This window comes from Canis lupus, chromosome 10 (assembly GCF_048164855.1).
Source record: "Canis lupus baileyi chromosome 10, mCanLup2.hap1, whole genome shotgun sequence".
NCBI lineage: Eukaryota > Metazoa > Chordata > Mammalia > Carnivora > Canidae > Canis > Canis lupus.
This window is the reverse complement of record NC_132847.1, coordinates 69,723,604-69,743,217: the sequence shown is the minus strand read 5'-3', so window position 1 is coordinate 69,743,217 and position 19,614 is coordinate 69,723,604. Positions and strand designations below refer to the sequence as shown.

Sequence of the window (19,614 nt, the reverse complement as noted above, 5' to 3'; positions counted from 1 at the left end):
CGGGACAAGAGTAGAGGCGTGGGGCTTCCTGGTAAAGGGAGTGACCTCTGTCCCCTCACAGTGGTTAGCTCTGCGGGGGTGAGCAGGTCCCTAACAATTACCCCCCTCCCTCCAGTTCTCAACCAGAGACAAGGGAGCAGGTGCAGGACCTCTCTCAAGGGGCTCAGGATGCTCCTGAGGCAGAGCATCCCTCTTGCACTTCCTGTGGACGTTTCAGCAGAAATCTCTCAAATCGGAGGCAGCCCCCCCACACTGAGGGCTGCCCCCCACCCCGTCCCGCCCCAGACCACCTCCTTCCCTGGCACAGAACCAGGCAAGATGGGCCAATCCCTGGTGCCTGGGCACAGTCAGCATCCCTGACGTGGTCACCAACGCGGCTGGCTGAAGGCTCCCTTCCCGTGCAGTGTCCCAACTTAGGGTCACCGAGCATTCCTTTCTCCCAGAAGGAAGACCCACCCGGCGGACCAGCCTAGGAGCGGGAAGCGGCACACAGCGGTGGCATGCCCCTAGCCCCGCGGGGTCCCCCACCCTGAGACAGCCGGACCAGCAGACAGACAGACAGACAGACACAGATGCACACACGCGGAGCTGCCTCAGAGCAGCACACACGCGGCCGAGCCGCTACATGCCTGTCCATGGCTGCCCTGGGAAGGAACAATAGCAACGGGGCACTGGCCTGGCCAAGAGCCCCCCCGCCTGCCGCGCCGTCCCGGCCCCGGCCCCGGCACCTACCCGCGCTCCTGCAGGGACCCGAGACCGCGGCCACCGCGCCGCTCCCGCCGCTCCCGCCGCCCGGGCTGCACCGGCTCCTGCACCGGCTCCTGCGCCGGCTCCTGCACCGGCTCCTCCCGCGGGCGGCGGGCGCGGGGCGGGCGGGGGCAGCTCCTGGCCGCCGGGCGAGGCAAGCGGCTCCTTCCCCAGACAGAGCTCCTTTGTGTCCGCAGAGCTATTTATGGACTTACCCAAGTTCCCCCGGGGAGCGGGACCTGCTGGGAGAAGCAGAACCAAATGACCAGGTTCCACCTCCCACATCTAGGTAGCGTTTTCAAAACCCTTGCATCACTCGCTCCTCCTCCTCCTCCTCCTCCTCCTCCTCCTCCTCCTCCTCCTCCTCCTCCTTCTCTCCAAACACACACCCTGTCCAGCAGGCTGCTGCCGCCGCTCGGGATTTCTTTCTTCCATTAAAGAAAACTCGGATTCCCCAAGCCACTTTCCCCCGAGGAGGAAGAGTGGGGTGTCTCAGGAAGTGTCCTGTCCTCAGGCAGCCGGTCCTTCAGCCTGCGACGAGCCCGGGCTCCGGGGCGCACGCTCACGCTCACATTCACACTCACACTCACACGCACGGGCCCTGGCTCCCCTGGACCCGCCCCCTGGGGCCTGGGCTGGCCCCTCGAGTGCCGCTTCGGGAGGGGAGAGGCACCCATCGCTGACGGTGGCAGCCGCTGACACTGGGATTCCCCCAGCCAGAGCACCCCACGGGCATGCTGAGGGGTCCCCGCCCCTCCCGCCGCTGGGGCGGTGCAAGGCCACTCCCAGCAGGATGGAGCCAATCGCCCGGGCTTCCCGGCACACCCCCACCCCCACCCCCAGCCGCTCACACCCCAGTAGGCGGCTGCAATTTAACGGAGGGTCCTGCAGCCAACGTGCCGCTGACTCGGAGAATGTCACCGCCTCGGGATGGGGGAGCAGCTGGCTGCTTCAGATCAGCGCCCAGCAGCACCGTCCAGCGTGGCCGGAGCTTAGCTTTGTGTGTCAAACTCTGGACAGAAGGCATGGGACTTCCTCCCCCACAATGTGACCACTGGGAGGAGCACATTACAACAGCTCAAGAGTTAGGGCGACAAGTGAAGGAGACATCCATGCCTCACAGAGGGACCATGGGGGGCAGAGGAGAGAGCCCCGAGCTAGGAGGCAAGAGCCCCCAGATCCCGTTCCAGCCCCAGCACTGATGGGCTGGGTATCACTGGTCAAGTCCCTGCCCACCCCTGAGCCTTGGTTCTCTCATCTGTAGAATGGGGCTGACGACTCTTGACCTGCCCACCTGTGGGATCCAGAGAGAATTCAAGGATCCCATGCCAGGCATTATTCCCAGGACTTGGCCTTCGTTAACTCGCGAGATCCTCACCAGCACCTTGTGAGGCAGGGGCTGTTCTTACCCTACTCGTAGATGGAGAATCTCAGGTACAGGATGATAGTGGAAGTTGCCCAAAGGCACACAGCCAGTTGGCTGTGAAGCCAGGAGTGGAGACCAGTCGGGCCAACTCTAGGGTGCCCGCCCCTAAGCCCTGCGTAGCCCACTGCTGCAGGAAGCTGCTTGGCCAGCACCAAGCTGTCTGATGTCGCGGCCAACCGCAGTTGGTTGTCTGATGTCAACAAATGCACTCGTGTTATGCCTGGGGCCCACGCTAGGGGTGACCCCCAAGGCAGCTCCAACCTGAAACTGCTTATGACCAGAGTAGCAGGCACACACGGGCTCCGTCGGCCTCTTTCCCACCTCACCCTGTGATGGCCCCCGGGACTGAATTGCTGTCCTGTGCCTCTTACTCCTGTGTTAGTCTCAGTGTCTCTGAATGTCTATCTCCGCCCATCTCCTTGCCCGTCTCTGGCTCTATTCCTGTCTTATCTCACACATACAAGCACACGCACGCGTGCAGGTAGAAGAAAACATCCCATAGCAGGGGCGACTTGGAACAGCCCTCATCTGAGCAGGTCATTTACAAATTCCAATCAATACTTTGTCTTGTCGCTGGGGGCAGAGCCAAGGCAGTCCTGGCAGGGCCCAAGAATCTTCCAGATTGGAAGAGTGTCATCCTGCAGGCTCCTGGGAAGCAGGAACCACCTCATCCTGGGAAGCTAAGAAGATGAGTCTCAAGGGAGTCCAGTATCAATGGGGCTGCCCAATTTCCACTAGGGCTGAATTCCCGGTGCTTGGGATAAGACTGCTTAGGGTGAAGAGCTTGAATGGGGGGTTCCTTAACACAGGAGGAGCCCCCGAGTTTCAGCTGGGTCTTCACCTCTCAATCAACAAATAGTTCTGGAGCACCAACCACACGCCAGGCTGTGTGCTGGGCCCTCGGGATGCAGTAGAGAATTGGCAGCCCCGAGCCCTGTACGCACAAAGTTTCGGAGGGACACACACCAGCCACACAGCCAGACTCGTGAGTGAGTCCGTAATTAGACACCGTGCCGTGATGGGCAGAGCCGCTCCGCCAACCCAGGGAGCGGGGTCCAGGACAGACGCAGAATGTGCTTGTCAATGCTCTGGACCACGAGGGTAATGAGGAAAGGGCCCAGCAGTCCCATGCCCAGAGACCCAGGAGCCTGCCAGACCAGGTAAGGGGGCCCACGCAGCCACTGCCCTCTGCCTCCCCGTAGCCGCAGACACAATCAGCCAAGCCGGGGGCCTCCCCGTGGGTAGCCTGGGGCAGGAGGGGGATTCACGGAGACTCAGGCTACCTCAGCCAGAAGGGCCCTGGGAGGCCTTCCACGGCTGTTTCCCATTTATAGACAGTAAAACTGAGGCTCAGAGACAGAGAGTGACTTTCCCAAGGAAACAGAGCAACAGAGTGGCAGGGCTGGGACCAGGGATTGCTCACTCCCGGTCCAGTGCTCCTTCCACTACACCTCAGTGCTCCTCAGACCTACCTACACGATGGTGCTGTTCAGCACAGGAGGACCTGGGATCCAGAGAACAGGGAGGTCTCGGTGGCCCACAGGCCATGGGGATCGGCACGTAGGCACTCAAGTCCTGCGCCCCATTTACTGATCCCCATATTTCATTTAAGAGACATTCATTTGACACTTCCCGTCAGAGCACTTCCCAATTATTGACTCATTAAACCCTCACATCCCTATTGGATATGATGTCTAATGTCCCCACTTGACAAATGAATAAACAGAAGCAGAGGGATTAGGATACTTCCTCAAGGTCACACACCAGCAAGTGCAGAGCTATGGGCCAAGCCCAGTCCACCCTGCACTGTGCCCTGCACCCCTGCGCAGGGCAGCCCCGTGCAACAGACGAGCCCCCCAGCTAGGTGCGAAGCTGGCTGGCTTTACTGCCCAATCAGGGAGGCAAATTTCTCACTGTTCGGATAGGCTGGAAGCTGCTCCCAGGGCTGGGACCTGTGAGGGTCAGCAGGAAGCCAGTGTGTATATGTACCTGCCGTTTCCGGGGGGCAGCACCCCTAGCCAAAGCCAAAGGCTCCAGAAAGGCCCTTAGGGCAATTCGGCAGCAGCAGGATGCAGGCCAGGCAGCTGGGCAGGCCAGTGCCCTGAAGCTGTACCATGGCAATGCATCCTCAAGGAAAGGAGGGCACTTGCCAAAGGCTACTTAATAAGTTTCCCCGTCCTGCCTTCCGATCCAAAGTCCACTGGGATTTTGTTCTGGGTTGGGGAGGAGGGAGATGCCGCTATGGCAGAAACTGGGCACAAGCCAGGGAGAGGTGTAGTCCCAGGAATTCCAGAGCATATGACAGACTAAGACCACCGCAGTCCCCACTAGCAGCTGCTCCGGCTTTCATTCTCCCTGGAACATTCCCCCTGGAGAATGAAAGAGTCAGGTCTGTGCTTGGGTGTCAGGGCAGTGAGAGCCTGGGCCAGGGTACGCTGGCTCGATCCTCTACAGAGCCCTGCTCCTGCCCCATCCTGCTAGAGAAGAGTATGACAAGCCTGGGCGGCCTCAGGAGACTATAGAATTATCTGCACACCCTCACCCCAGCCCGAGCTTTATTTTTTTTTTTTTTTTTTTTTTTTAATTTTTTATTTATTTATGATAGTCACAGAGAGAGAGAGAGAGAGGCAGAGACACAGGCAGAGGGAGAAGCAGGCTCCATGCACCGGGAGCCTGATGTGGGATTCGATCCTGGGTCTCCAGGATCGCGCCCTGGGCCAAAGGCAGGCGCCAAACCGCTGCGCCACCCAGGGATCCCTCAGCCCGAGCTTTAAATCTGCTAACCCACTTAGGAATTTCTGGGCCTTTACTCAGTGAGTATCATATCCCTGGTTTAGAGGTCTATGGGTTGTGTTCAGAAAGGCCTCGCCACAGAAGAGTCAGCCAAGACACATTTATCTGTTATTTCGATAAACACTGAACCCCTACATGTGCTGGAGCCTGTGCTTGGGGCTATGGACACAGGCAGGCAGGGAAGCAGCCCCCTCCCAGAGATCTGAGCTGGAGGGTGAGCATCGCTGACCCAGGCGCTGATGCTGCAGGCAGGAACTGTCCTGCCGTGTTCTGGCCTCTGTGACCCTGATGCCAGGGTAAGGGACTTGCTATCCCACTGCTTGCTAAGAGCACGTACCTGGCTCTTCCTGGTGGTACTAGCCTTGTTCTTGGGGTACGCGCTACAAGTGGTAAGGTGGGGCAGGTCACAGCAGGTACTCCTCAAGTTCAAGTTCATGGGGGATTCTGCAGAACCCAGGTGAGTTCCTTCCTCCTTAGTGGCTTCAGCTTTCCATCCCTAAAACGAGGCCAGAGAGGGGTGTCCAGGGGGCCCAGCCCAGCTCCCCTGCCCCTTTCAGAGACCAGTCCCAGGTCCCTCCGGGCTCTCTCACGGAAAGAATGAGTTCAGCCCGTGGAATTCAGAAAGAGCACAGACTTTGGAGTCAAATAAAAAAACAATCTGAATGTGAGTTACCTTGGGCAAGTTTTTAATATCTCTGAGTCTCAGCTTCCTCATCTGTAAAATAGGGCTATTACCATGTGTCTCACTGTGCCCAGTGGAGGACCAAATGAGGTGGTGCAGGCAAAGTACCCAGCACACAGCCAAGTGTGTGAGGACAAGTAAGTAGCAGCACCATGGCTACTGTGTCGTCATTGCTGTGGTCATCCTCTGAAAAGGACAGAATTCACCTGGAGAGGGCTGATGTGAAGAGTCAAATGTGAAAGTATCTGCTGAGCACAACAGAGGAGCAGGGCCTAACATGGTACCTGGCATGTACTCAGAGCTGACAGTCGTTCCCATTTATTGAGCAACAGGTCCACTTACAAAGGGGGAGACTAAGGTATGGAAAGGTCCCACGGCAGAAACAATGGCCCCAAGGCCGATGCTCTTCACCTGTGCGCTCTGCCCCCAAGTCCTTCTTGCCATCTTCCTCTGCCTCAGCAGCTTCAGGCATCAAGGGCAATTCCCAATCTGCTCCCGGGAGCTCGATCTCCCAACCATAGTGAGGAGAAGCCCACGTGTGGTGAAAGCCGGGAGACCAGATGTCCACCTGCAGAGCCGAGCCGGAGAACTCTCCCTGGCTGGCTTCTGCCTCCAACCTGGGCGGGCACACATCGCTGACGCCTCGGTAGCAGCAGCCTGACCTGAAGCAGCTGCAGAGGTACGGGGTGGCCAAGGGCCAAGACCATCTGCCTTCCTGGCTGCAGTTCACCCAGCCACATGCAGGCCAAAGATTTCAGGCTTTGGAGAGCAATCCTCAATTCACCGCGCTTGTGCCAGCTCTGGGGTCAGGCAGGGTCCCGACTTACCGAGTTCCTGGCTGGCATTCAGCACAGAGCCACCAACCCAGATATGTGGAGGCTGGCCCTGTGACCTTGGCTGCTAGATACAGCACCTCCTGAGTCTACTCACTGCTCGGACTGCTGGGCTTGGGCCACCACAAAAGAGGGTCAGCGGAGGAAAGATGGGACTGAGATGCTGGCTTTGCTGCTGTCTTCTCTGAGATCTAGGGCGAGGCCAATCTGCTCTCTGGGCCTCAACTTCCCTGTTTCTAAAATGGGCCCTGGGATCTGACTAGGTCAGTGCTATTCAACGTGGTCTGCAGAATCGCGCAGATCCGCAAACTTCTTGTTGCTGCTTTGCCACGCAGTGAGCATCAAAATCAAAAGTTTGGAAAGTTTTGTAGCCATTTGACATCTCCATGATACCCAAGCGCAAGACCAGTGGACTGCTCTTACTGAATAGGGCACAAGGCTGGTTCAGGTGTTAGCACACCAGATGAGAAATCACGGTAGTGTGAGTTTTATGAAAGCATAAGGCCCTTTACCACAGGTGGTTTAAGAAGCCCTGATCTGAAGTTTCTTGTTTCCATGAGAACCCACTAAGGAGGCCTCCATCACAGTACCTGCACCTGCAGTGGGATTCATGAACCTGTCACCCAAACTGTCCCCTCTCCACTGCTGCTGCCTTAGAAAATGTCACCACCATTCACCTGTTTGCCTGAGCCAATAGAAGCTGAAAGAGCTTATCTGGTCAGTACCAGGAAAAACCACCAAGGAGAACAAACAGCTAGAAATGATCTGGGGACATTTCTAAATTCCAAAGAATGGAAAGAGAAATCCTGCTTGTTTCCATAAAGAAACTTTAAAGGATCAACTGAGTACGGCACTTCTTACAACACTAAATGCTGGAATGCCAGAGCGTCGCTCTCAAGTTTCTGGAGGAAAAGGAGTGCTAGCCTAGAGTTCTCTACTTAGAGAAAGGATGACTCAAACATGAGGGCAAATATTTTCAGACTTAGAAAGACTAACTGTGCCACCCACAGACCCTTTCTGGAAAAATTATTCAAGAGAGCTCTCCAGAAAAAAAAATGAATCCAAGTCAAGGAGTCAAGAACGAGATGGTGTGGTATCTGTGAGATGGGAAAGCAATGAAGTCAGAAACATTTATACACTTAACCACTGATACCATAATTGAGGAGTTAAATGCAATTTAAATAAATGACTCTTAAAACATAACAGGACTAATGTCTGAAAACGATAATAATCAGAAACTAAAATTCCAGATGATTTCAACCATCCCTGGGAGGCACAGAGGAAAGCAAAGAGAAGTATAGGTTAGCTGACACATTCACTAATGGGTAGTCAGAGGTGAGGATAAACTATTCTAGATCTGGTGTCATGCCTGATATTGAAATATGTTTATGGAGAAGGTAAGGGTAAAACCTCTGGCAGACTAGAATTCAGGGGTAGAACTTCAGAGGAAATTTTGCGGAATAATGGGAAGGCAGCCTTGGGATGTATACTACTACTGCTACCATATAGCTGTAATTAATTAAGTCTTAACCTGCTGTAGGAATAGACATATTAATGAGGAGGAGGGGGTAAAACTTAAAAAATAAACCATATAGTTTTGGGGGGGGTGAATATTATATAATCCTGTGGTAAATACCACAACCCCAAAGGCAAAAAAAAAAAAAATTTAAAAATTTATAGATACCATTAGTCATCAGAAAAATGCAATTCAAAACCACAGCAAGATACTACTTCAAACCCACTAGGATGGTGTTGGGTTTTAAAATGGGAAAATAACAGTGTTATCCGAGAGGATGCGGAGAAATTGGAACCTTCATACACTGATGCTGGGGACATAAAACCATGTAGTCCCTTTGGGTAACGTCTAGCAGGTCCTCCGAAGGTTAAACATAAAGCTGCCATTTGATCCAGGGGTTCTAGTGCTAGGTGTATGTTCAAGAGAAGTGAATACATATGTCCACACAAAAACTTGCATGCAAGCATTTATGGCAGCATTATTCAAAGTAGCTAAAAGGCAGAAAGAACTCAAACGTTCATCAACAGATGACCAGACAAATAAAATGTGGTATATCCAGGGATCCATCCATGCATCCATGAAATATGATTCAGCCACAGAGAGAAATGAAGTACTGGCACATTCTATAACATGGATGGACCCTGAAAACATGACGCTGAGTGAAAGAAACAGCCACAAAGGCCAAATATTATAGGATTCCATCTATAGGAATTGTCCACAATAGGCAAACCTATAGAAGCAGAAAATGTCTCAGTGGTTGCCTTGGGTTGAAGGAGATGGGGGGTGGGGGTGACCGCTACAGGGTATGGTTTCTTTTGCAGATTCTAATATTGATTGTGGTGATTATTGCACAAGTCTGTGAATATATCACATTGAATTATATACTTTGAATAAATGCATTCTGTGGCACAAAAATAATATCTCAACAAGCTGCTACCAAAACAACTTACAGACAAGACTATCTATCAATCTGAGACATCTGTAGTTTTAAGCAATAATAAAAAATAAAAAATAAAAAATAAAATATCCTTATTAGGGGATCCCTGGGTGGCTCAGCAGTTTAGTGCCTGCCTTTAGCCCGGGGTGTAGGTCCTAGAGTCCCGGGGTCAAGTCCCGCATCAGGCTCCCTGTGTGGAGCCTACTCCTCCCTCTGCCTGTGTCTCTCTCTGTATCTTTCATGAATATATAAGTGAATAAAATCATTTTAAAAAATCCTTATTATATAAAGAGCTCTTGTCAACTAATAATTAAACTGTAAGTAGCCCAATTTTAAAAATGTACAAAAGACTGGAACAAACGACTCACAAAAGAGGCAATGTAAGTGACTAAAAGGCAAATAAGTAAATATTTAACATCTCTAGTAATCAGAGATGCCCGGGTGGCTCAGCGGTTGAGCGTCTGCCTGAGGCCCAGGGTGTGATCCTGGAGTCTTGGGATCGAGTCCCACGTCGGGCTCCCTGCAGCGAGGCTGCTTCTCCCTCTGCCTGTGTCTCTGCCTCACTCTCTGTGTCTCTCATGAATAAATTAATAAAATGGTAAAAAGAAAAAAAAGATCCTCTCTCTCCCTGCCTGTCCCTTTCCCTGCTCCTCTCTAAAAAAATTTAAAAATAATAAATAGAGGCACCTGGATGGCTCAGTTGGTTAAATGTCTGCCTTCAGCTCAAGTCATGGTCTCATGGGTCCTGGAATGGAGCCCCATGTTGGGCTCCCTGCTCAGTGGGGAGTCTGCTTCTCCCCATGCTCATGTTCTCTTTCTCAAATAAATAAATCTTTTTAAAATATAAATAAATAAATAAACAAACAAACAAACAAACCTTGGTTTCAGCTCAGGTCATGATCTCAGGGTCTGGAGATCAAGCTGTGCATCGGGCTCCATGCTTAGCGCAGAGCCTACTTGAGACTCTCTCTCTCCGTCTCCCTCTGCCCCTCCCCCTGCTTGTGCATGCATGTGCGCTCTCTGTCTCTCTCTCTCTCAAATAAATAAATAAAATCTTTAAAGTACTGACCATAAATCAGTACAACCATTCCAGGGAGTCATTTAACAATGGGTATCAGGAAGCTTTTTTACAAATACACACCTTCTGCTTGGAAATGCTACTACCTGGAATTTATTCTTTTTTTTTTTTTTTTTTAAGATTTTACTTATTTATTCATGAGAGACAGAGGCAGAGACACAGGCAGAGGGGGAAGCAGGCTCCATGCAGGGAGCCCAACATGGGACTTGATCCTGGGTCTCCAGGATCACACCCTGGGCTGAAGGCGGTGCCAAACCACTGAGCTACCGGGGCTGCCCCCCTGGAATTTATTCTAAAAAAAATATTCATTTATTCAACAAATACTTGTGGAGGGTCAAACATGTACACTGGATGATGCTGGGGATACCAAGATATGCCTATAAGGATTTTTATCTTAGGTTTTTGTAACAGTGAAAAATTGGAGAGGCACCTGGGTGGCTCAGTTGGGTGAGCCCCCGGGTCTTTGTTTCAGCTCAGGTCATGATCTTATGGGTCATGAGATTGAGCCTGTATAGGACCCCTTGCTCAGTGGGGAGTCTGCTTGAGATTCCCTCCCTGTGCTCCTCCCATTCATGCACACACGTTCTTTCTCTCTCTCTCTCTCTCAAATAAATAAATAAAATCTTTAAGAAAAAGAAAAGAAAAATTGGAAACAACACAAATGTCGAACTACTGGAGATTATTTAGATAAAACTATTTCGCCTACACAATGAAATACTCCCCAGATGCTGTAGAAGAATATTTATTGACATGGAAACATGGATACACTACATCGCTGAATGGAAAAAAACAAGTGAGAAAGTTGTGTGCATCAGTTGTGTGCACCAATTTGCAAAGTAGATATATGTGTGTATAAACAAATGCCTGACAGGATATACCCCAAAATGTTAACAGTGGTTATCTCTGGGTGTTGGGATTAAGAGTGAACTTCATGTCCTTCTTCTGGTTCAACCGTATTCAATGTTTTCTTCATAATAAAATACAAATCACTTTTGCAACAACATGACAAAAAGTCACCTGCCTTTAAAAAACAAACCAACAAACGTCTGCCACGCCTCCACTGGTAGAAGCCCCAAGAAGGGGGGTTGCAGGAAGTCAAGCCTGTGCTCATGCTTGATTTAGCGATGACAGCTAGCAGTGCTGAGTACCTCCTACATTCCAGGCACTTTGCACAGCCCAAGAATCCAGTGGGATAGGGGTCCTCATCTCATTTGACAGATGCTAGGTGGCCCACTACTAACAGCCCAGCTAGGGAGAAGCAGAGCTGGGGTTTGAACCCAGGCCCCTGCCTCTACCTTAGCTGGGTCTCCTTGTTCCTGAGAAGGGTAGAGAAAGGTCCTGAGCTAGTAGGCCCTCTGTCCTATAGGCCTTTGTCTGCCGTCCCTGCAGACAGTCCAGAAGGCGACAGAAGAGCAAGTTAGCAAGGGTGGGGACGCCAGCAAAGGGAAGGCGTGGCGCTGGAAGGCCCACTGGCAGAGGTCAGGGCTTGGGGCAGACTAGCCGGTGCTCCTCGCCTGCTGGGCGACTCTCAGGAAGCCCAACCACATCCGGCCCCAGGAGTTCCCAGGCCCTGTGCACGCCCAGAGGCAGTGAGAGAAAACCTCACAGACTGCAGCTGCCCTGCTGAGCAGCAGGGGGAAAAGAGTCTGCCAGCGGGGACCTCCTCCCTGGGCTCGGTGACTGCTCACCAGTCCTTTCCCCTCCTGGGGCCTAGTAGGGCCTCCTCTTCTGTGTGAGGACGGGGTGTGAGGGTTGATGGCTCCAGGACCCTCTCAGATCTCAATCCTCTCAACCTGCGGCTCTTCCTCACATAGGGCCTGGCAGGAAGAGGAAGGGGGTGAGGCGCCCCACCCAGCTCCCAAAGGAGCCCCCTCCTCTTCCCCTCAGCTCCATTCCCACCACTATTTTTAGAACAGAGCACAGGGAGCATCTCCACCATGCTCGGAGCTCCAGGTAAAACAGCAGCCCCATTCATTCTGCTCGGGCGGGAACACGGCAGGAATTTATAGACCAGCCAGCCGACTAGACGACCTCCCCCCCACGCCATTAGCCAGGCCATTTCTCACTAGTTCCATTACAGCCCCAAGTGGTGACTTAACTTTTCCTAATGACAACACAGTGAGCCGAGTGAGACAAGGAGAGCATCTCTAGGACATCTGTGCCCCTCCCTGCCCCCAACCTGGTCGACTCTTCAAAAGTCACTAAAGAGGAACACTGGCCTAGAAACGAAAGGCTTGGGCCCCACTTCCAGTTCTAGCACCAACTGCTTGGCTCTTGGCCAAGTTCTTGCCTCTCTTTTGGTCTTGGTTTCTATAAATTAGCTTGTTTGTCAACTGATCTTGGTGTGGGAAGAGGGAAGCTTTTCAGTTCCACATTCAAAGGTTCAATGGTTCTATCAAAATTCTAGTCATTCATAAAATATTCATCGGCTTTGGGGTATGTGTTGAGCTGTGTTCTCAAAGTCCATCTGAGAGTTGATTATGGACCTCAGAACGCATTCTCCCACTGAAAACTGTGTTATAAGTGGTGGTCGGCTTCTTAGGCTAGCCTACGTAACCCTTAATGTTCTTCCACAAGGAGCAACAGCCAAACACTATCAGAGGAAGCCACTCACATTTAAAAGACACTGTTGGTAGAAAATTTACCTGGAGCAGTGTTTGTATGAAAGAAGATGCACATTAAAGGCAATAAGAAGAAGTCAGTGGTGACTTCTGGGGCGGAATCTGAAAGAGATTTCTGATCACACGAGAATGAAAGGCCCCGCATTTTGGTTACCATAAATTCCACTTGAAAGTTAGCCTCAGGCCATGGGCCCTTTCCCAGTTGGAAAGGTTAAAAGAACGTAAGTGCCCACATATATATGTGAAGTTCAAACAAAACAGTCGGTGAGTAGAAAGGAGGAAAGAAGAGGGGAGGATTTGGGCTTGGAAAGCTCCTTGTACTAGCTTCCCAGGGCCCAGTCCAGAAGGAGGCACCTTGGGGTAGGGAGGAGTCAGGAGTGTGCTTATAATTTGTGTACCTATGACAGGGATCCCTTCCTGTACAAGATCCGTAAGTATCCTTATGTGTCTCGAGTACATGGTGAATACTAACCACATACAGCATTTGCATATATTCACAGCTCGTACATCTTGTTTCAAAGTGAAGACCAGAACGTCTGTTTTCTTTCTTCCTTTAACCTGCTTGCTATCAGGGTCCCGAGGCTTTGAAGATGATTCCTGGAGCTCATCTAGACTCAACTGCCTCATTTTTCTTGGTAAGGAAACCAATGATCAGAGAGATAAAGTAATTTGCCCAAAGTCACACAGTACGTTACCAATAACATCAGGATTCAAACCAAGATCCTCAGAATCCTACTCTGGTTTTCTCCGAGGGCAAGGGGTTCAGTGAGAGGGGAGCTCCACACACCTGGGGAAGTGAACCATGGGAGCAGCTCTGGTCAGTTCTCCTTTGCCTCTGAGGATGCCAGGAGTCAGCACGGAACACGGTCGTATCCGTGACCCTGAAATCAACCTGGCCAGATTGTTTACTAAACCAGGTGGGGTTCCGGGCTCTGGTCTCACCAAGTGGAGGCGCAAGAGACAAAGCTCTGAGCCAAGACAGTCAGGAGACTTAACTTGGCCACTAACAGTGTCCCATGACCATGGCCAGCTCACGTCCCTTGAGACTCAGTCTCCTCATTTAAATTCTAGAACACGAGAGGCTTGAACCGTCTGACCCAAATCAATTCCACGATATCCCCTGAGCATGTACGAAGGACGGGGCAGTAACAGAGTAAGAAATCGATAAGATATGACTGCCACTGGCTCCCAAAGAACTCACAGTCTTGCAGATGAGACATATCTGCTTAACACACCGTGCTAAGGATGAACAAAATACCACGGGAACAGAGAGAAGGAAGCGATGACTTCTGAGACATGCCCGAGATTGGTGTCTCAGGAGAGGGGCCAGGCTTTAAAGGTTGAGGATTGTGCCGGCAGGGACAGCAGAGGACGGCAGGCCACCTCTGGGAGGACGGCTAAAACATGAATGTGCACAGGGAGTCTGGAGAAGGGTTGAAATAATCCAGTGTGGCTGGGCTGCAGCCCCAAAGCAGGAGCATGGTGCACCCAGGGAGAGGCTTGAGAACCAAGAGGAGACCTGGGCTTTATTCTGACAATAGCCTCCCACGTGGTCTGGAAGCAGCTTGGACGATCTGTGATTGCCAGAAGGCAGTAGTACAGAGCAATCCAAAGCAGGTGCTCGGCAGCTGGGCCGCCAGGTTCCGATCCTAGTTACCGCAGCTGTGTGACCTTGGGCAAGTTTCTTAATTTCTCTAAGATGCAGTATCTTTGTCTAAGTTGACTGTAAGGAGAGTAGGTGTGTAATGGGGATAATGAACCTCATGAGGGCCGGAGTGAGGATTAAAGAGACAATAGATAGAGGTCACGGTGTAAGTGCTCATCGAACCACCTAGAGTTATTATGCTACCCTTAAAACCAAGGACCTGGGAACAACTGCAGGGTGGTGGCCTTGTTCAGAGGAAGGCTTGAGGGAAGATAAGGTCAAGACAGGACGGAGAGTAAGGTTGCCCTGTCTTCGTTAAGAGCTAAAACAAAAACAGCGCCATGGCTCAGGTGAAGAGCGAGGTGGCGACATGGGCTGTCTGTCCAGAGGCAGACGGGCAGCAAGCAGGGCTGGGGAGAAGGCTGGAGACACAGGAAGACAGGTGAGCCTCTTCGGGAAAAGCCTGCTTTCCGGGGGGATATCTGAAATCCAGCCCAGATGACTCCCAGTTACTTGGGGTTGAGAGTTGGAACTAGTCAATTAACAAAATCTGGGCCCAGAATGCAGTGTGGACTCTCTCCCTGCCCTTGATGGGGCTCGGGTCAAGGGCTCAGGTCCTAAACCTATAGCTGTCCCTTTCTGCCTCTGGCCACAGTCCCATTGCTGCTGGGTACCCAACTCTGTGTCTGCGGGCCAGTCCTCTGGAAGGCCAGACTCGAGAGGGGAAGGGGCATCAGCCCACCACCCTGGTGCCCCCTGAGAGCCAGTCTCCCTTGCCCTTCACATCAAATCTGGTGTGAAGCTCTTGAGCTTTTTGGGCTACCCCTCAGACATATGAACTCTGGAAGCTTTCTCCACTATGTGGAAAATTAGACATCTCATTCATTTGGAGGACAAAGCATCTCCTCTAGAGCTTAAAGGGCCACAGCTTCTACATGCAGGATATCATCCACCTGCTTCTTCCAGAAGGAGATTACTGACTTCTCGGCTTCCATCCCCTTTGCATCTGGGAAAAGCAGTGGGTCAGGTGGAAGGGTTTCAGCTTGAAGATTAGTTCAGCCTCTTACTAGCTGTGTGACCTTGGATAGGTCATTTCATTTCTCTGAGTCTCAGTCCCTTTCACCTGTACCCAGAGGCTGCTGAAGGTCTGGGGATCCTGACTGCCATCCCCGGAAGGCTCTGCTGTCCCTATGGGGAACCCTTGCCCAGACTGCCTCCGCCCTCACTCTGCAGACCCCACTGGGTGCCGTGTGTGAGAAGTGAGGGCTTTGGTCTCAGAACTTATGAAAACATTTTAAATAAAGAATTTAAATAAGCAAACAAACAAGACCTACATAAAGAAATGTCATTATTTCCAGCAGGTCCCAGCTCGCCAGCAGAGACCGGGCATGGCTACTTAAAGGAGAGAGAGAGTTTCAAAAGACCCAGCGCCTGAGACCTAAGAAAACACGGGATCAGAGGGTGTGAGGGGAACTGAAAGGATCACTTTGTATTCAAATCGCACAGATGGCCTTTTCAACAATCAGTGGTGTGCTCCCGTCCTCCTGGCTCCCAGGCCCCAGACACCAAACCAAGACAATCGGGCCATCAGGAAAGAGACCATTGTGTAAGGCTTCTTAGCATGATTTATGTGGAGGGCGGGGCCCAGCATGTTTCCCGTGATTATGACTCTCAGATGCAGCTTCCAGAGCGTGTCCATCATCCTGGAGGCACTGGGACCTGCAGAGCAGCGGCCACCCCATCATATTTCATCTCCTCGGGCCCGTGGAGCCAAATTAATTGTTTCATCGATTTGAGAGGCAGAGATGCAGCGGCACTGTGGCTCGCCACGGTCCCCAGTGAGATGGGCTCCCGGCGAGGAGATGCCCCAGAAGCCGATGTCTGCTCCTCCCGGCAGCCAGCCTAGGACCCCAGCAAGGAGCACCACTCAAGTGGGCAGCTTGTCAGGACGAGCTGGGAGGAACCCCTGTCCCCGGGGCCCGATGTCATGTTCTGATGCTCCATTTCCCTGTGGCCAGAGCTCCTGTCCTCCGCACCTGTCTGGTGGGCGGACGTGGGTCACCGCGTCCTGCAGAATCAAGCTTGCTGCCTTCCCAGACAGGCGATTCTCCTGGGCCCCACATCCCCCTTAATGTCATTTCATAAGGGAGTCCAGTGAAATCAAAGTGCAGCTTCCTGTCTGGGCAGACACGGCTGCTCCGCCCCTCGGAATGAACCCTGCGGGCTGAGTCCGGGCCCGCGGACACCGTGTAGCCCTCGCCCCCGCCGCAAGCGAGCAAGCAAGCTGCAGGCCGAGCCTGTCCCCCTGCTGGGCTGGGGCATCAGCTTGGTCACCGGCAGATACATTCCATCCCCTGTTCTGATCTTGCCTAAATGGGAGGTGAGGGACGTATTCTCTTCTGGGCCATCGTTCTTGGAGTTCAAGTGGCCACAGCAGGTGAGCAACCTCGTCAGACGTAAGAGCCCTCCCTAATGACATTGAGAAGGTTTTACAGGACACGATGCAGAGACCATCCAAGGTCCAGGGGCTTCTCTGGCCTGAGCCATCATCTCTCTAGCCTCTTGGACCCCCTTTTTCTACACAAGTGACCATGGTCCTACACATATCTTTTGTGTTCGAGCTCTATTACTCAGACCTGTGACCTCTGGCTTCCCTCCTTCTAGGTCTTGGCAGTTAGAGAAGAGTGTGAGAGCTGTCCAACCCCGGATTCCAGGTGGTGAGCAGGCTGGGCTCTCATCACTGTCTCCTAATAGGTCTTCCTTTAGCTGGGCCACACCTAGCCCCCACCCCTGAACCGTGGGAGCTCGGAAGCAAGCAGACCTAATCGGCTTCCAGAGAGCTGTGTCGCAGCTTCCTGTCCAGCCATTCAGCACAGGATGGAGACGGCACGGCAACCCCTGCCGAGGCCTGGGGGCTGTGAACTTTACCACCTGGGCCAGGTGAAAGCCCCGTGGCTCCCAACTTCTAGGGTCCTTCCTAGAACTCAGCCCTCGTGCCTACCCAGGCCTGGCTGGGAGGAGGCTCTGTAAAGAAGGCTCCAGTGCTCATGTGCATCACTGAGAGAACAAGACAGAGTGGAAGAGACACTGGGGCCGGGAGCTGCGGGGGGGGGAGGGGGGGTGTCAGGGAACTCTCTCTTCTCATCCCAGAGCCTCCACCGTATCCCAGGATCTGGAAATTCACATGTTTACCTCTCCAACCACTATCTGGGACGGGCCATCACTGGCCCTCACCTGGAAGACTGGAGGGACCCCCTCACTGATCTCTTCACACCCACTTGGGTGCCACCTTGGGCTCTCTGATCTTCTAGAAATGTACCTGAGACTGACTCCCTTTCTCAAAAGCCTTCAGTGGCTTCCCACTGTATCTAGAATGACACCAGCGAAACATTAACCACCGCGGCCCTGCATGATCTGGCCCCCACCCAGCTGGTCGGCCTCCTCACTCAGCTCTGGCCACACCGGCCTGGCTTCTGTCGGCCCCAGCATGGCAAGCTCTTTCCCATCTCAAGTTCTCTCCACAGGATGTTCTATTTGCCTGGAACGCTCCTTCCAAAATCCCTGACTGGCTCCTTTCTGGCCTGCAGGTCTTGACTTCAAAGGGATGATATTCCCTACCCAACCCCCTAGCCCCGCTCCCCACAGCAATCTAAATCATATTCTCTCTTAAAGGAATCCTTTTCTTCATCAGTTTGTAATCATGTGTGTGTACGTGTACGTGTTGCGTGTGTGTTGGTGTTGAGCTATTTAATGCTCACTCTCCTACTAGAACTGAAATCATGACAAGAGTGGAGGCCATATCCACCTCATTCTCCACAGAATCCCTAGCTCCTACCCCAGAGCCTGGCACAAAGTAGATGCCCCCCCGCCCCACCCCTTCAAAATATCTGCTGCATGAAGGAAGGAAGGAATGAGAACAGATGAAGAAGCAATTGAGTGGGGACATCCTCTGGCAGTGGAGGCCGAGGCCATGGTTCTCCGTCAGGGCTGACCTCTGCCAACCTCTCCCGCTGCCCCCAAGGCAGGCACTGGAGTCAAGGGAAGCCCAGATACTATTTCTTCTCCTTTTTCCTTGTAGGGAGAAAGTTTGAGTCTTCTCCATTTGGAACTTTCTGATGCCAGTCTGCACGTGCCCACAGGGCCGCTCATACCACTGTGGTCCTTCTGATGCCAGTCCACACACACCCGTGGGGCCACTGCCTTCAGGTGACCCTAGGCCCACCATCTTGGTCCTCCGCTTTGGGTCCAGTTGAGGTGAGGTTACTGTGTGGTAGGGGATGCCCAACAAAGGGTTAAGTTGCCAGAAGCAGAGTCCCGCCCTTGGGTTTGCTCAGCCAATCAGAGTCTGTCCTGATGAGGTAAAGCTTCTATCCTGGGTAGCATTGGTTGAGTTGGCCGGCCCCATCTCCTGCTGGAGAGAGCCATAAGGGTGGAGTTTCTGTGGAACCAGACAGAACTGGAATTAGCTCGCTGTCTACTCTGGCCGGGGCTGCCTGACTCCAGGACCTGTCCCTGTTCCTTTCTACGGAGCTCGGACAGACCCTGGCACCTCCGGGGCCCCGCCTCTAGCTGACCAGTGGAGATGACAAGGCGTCACTTGTGGGAGAAGTCTCAGAGCCAGAGCAGACACAGGAGGCCTCAGTTTCCCTGCCTGGGCCCCGCAATACAGCAGGTGGTTACCAGGCAGTGACATGGAGCGGTCATCACATGTGCTCAGAGCAGCAGCATTCAGCTTCAACAAGCAAGGCCACTAGATGAATCTTCCTATATAAACATAGCTTTGAAATGGTGACAAGAGCAGCTAGTTCATGGAGTTCTTCTTGTGCACACATGACCTGAGTTTAATCGTCAGGAGAACCCTGTCAATCCAGCCACTTTACTGATGAAAACACCTGAGCCTCAGCCAGGCTCGCTGCCTCACCTGAGCTCACAGAGTGCCAAGACTTTACACCCCCCATACCACTTGCCGTTTTACTTGTGAGCAATCTGTTGGCATATCTGTCTCACCACTGGACTGCGATCTCGCAAGGCAAGAGTGTGGCGGATCCATCTGTGCATTCCCACCGTGGAGTCCAGGGTGCACCCAGAGAACAGAGCAGTTACCTGCTGCCCTGCGTTTCCTCTCATATGCCTGGTGGCTGTCGGAAGCCTACTCTCCTCAGGCTTCCCGTGGCCCAGGCCAGCGCTGTGCATGTAGTGGGGGCTCAGGGGGTGGTTAGAGAGTGGACGATGAATGTGCAGCCCAGACCACTCTGGACCTCACTGGACCGCTCTTAGGACCCAACAGGCACAGCCTTTAAAGCATGGAGTGCCATTCCTAGTCACCTCTGCCCAAT

At 52.6% G+C, this 19,614-nt stretch overlaps 1 protein-coding gene across 12 annotated transcripts in view; it reads right to left on the bottom strand.

Moving 5' to 3' along the window:
- Positions 1–19,614, bottom strand: part of RGS3 (regulator of G protein signaling 3) — a 137,864-nt gene that overhangs the window by 31,289 nt on the left and 86,961 nt on the right. For 4 of the 12 annotated variants that reach the window (XR_012038498.1, XM_072842444.1, XM_072842445.1 and 1 more), the window contains one exon: positions 5,304–5,462. The exons of 3 other annotated variants lie outside the window; for them this stretch is intronic. Coding sequence is in view for 5 of the 9 variants with exons in the window: in XM_072842444.1 (XP_072698545.1) it covers positions 5,304–5,462 (159 nt within the window). In the remaining 4 variants the exon portion in view is untranslated. Of the gene's footprint in view, positions 1–732; positions 883–962; positions 987–1,136; positions 1,452–5,303; positions 5,463–15,609; positions 18,717–19,614 lie in introns of those variants that run through there. 5 more of the 12 variants (XM_072842451.1, XM_072842455.1, XM_072842454.1 and 2 more) reach the window with 4 other exon arrangements.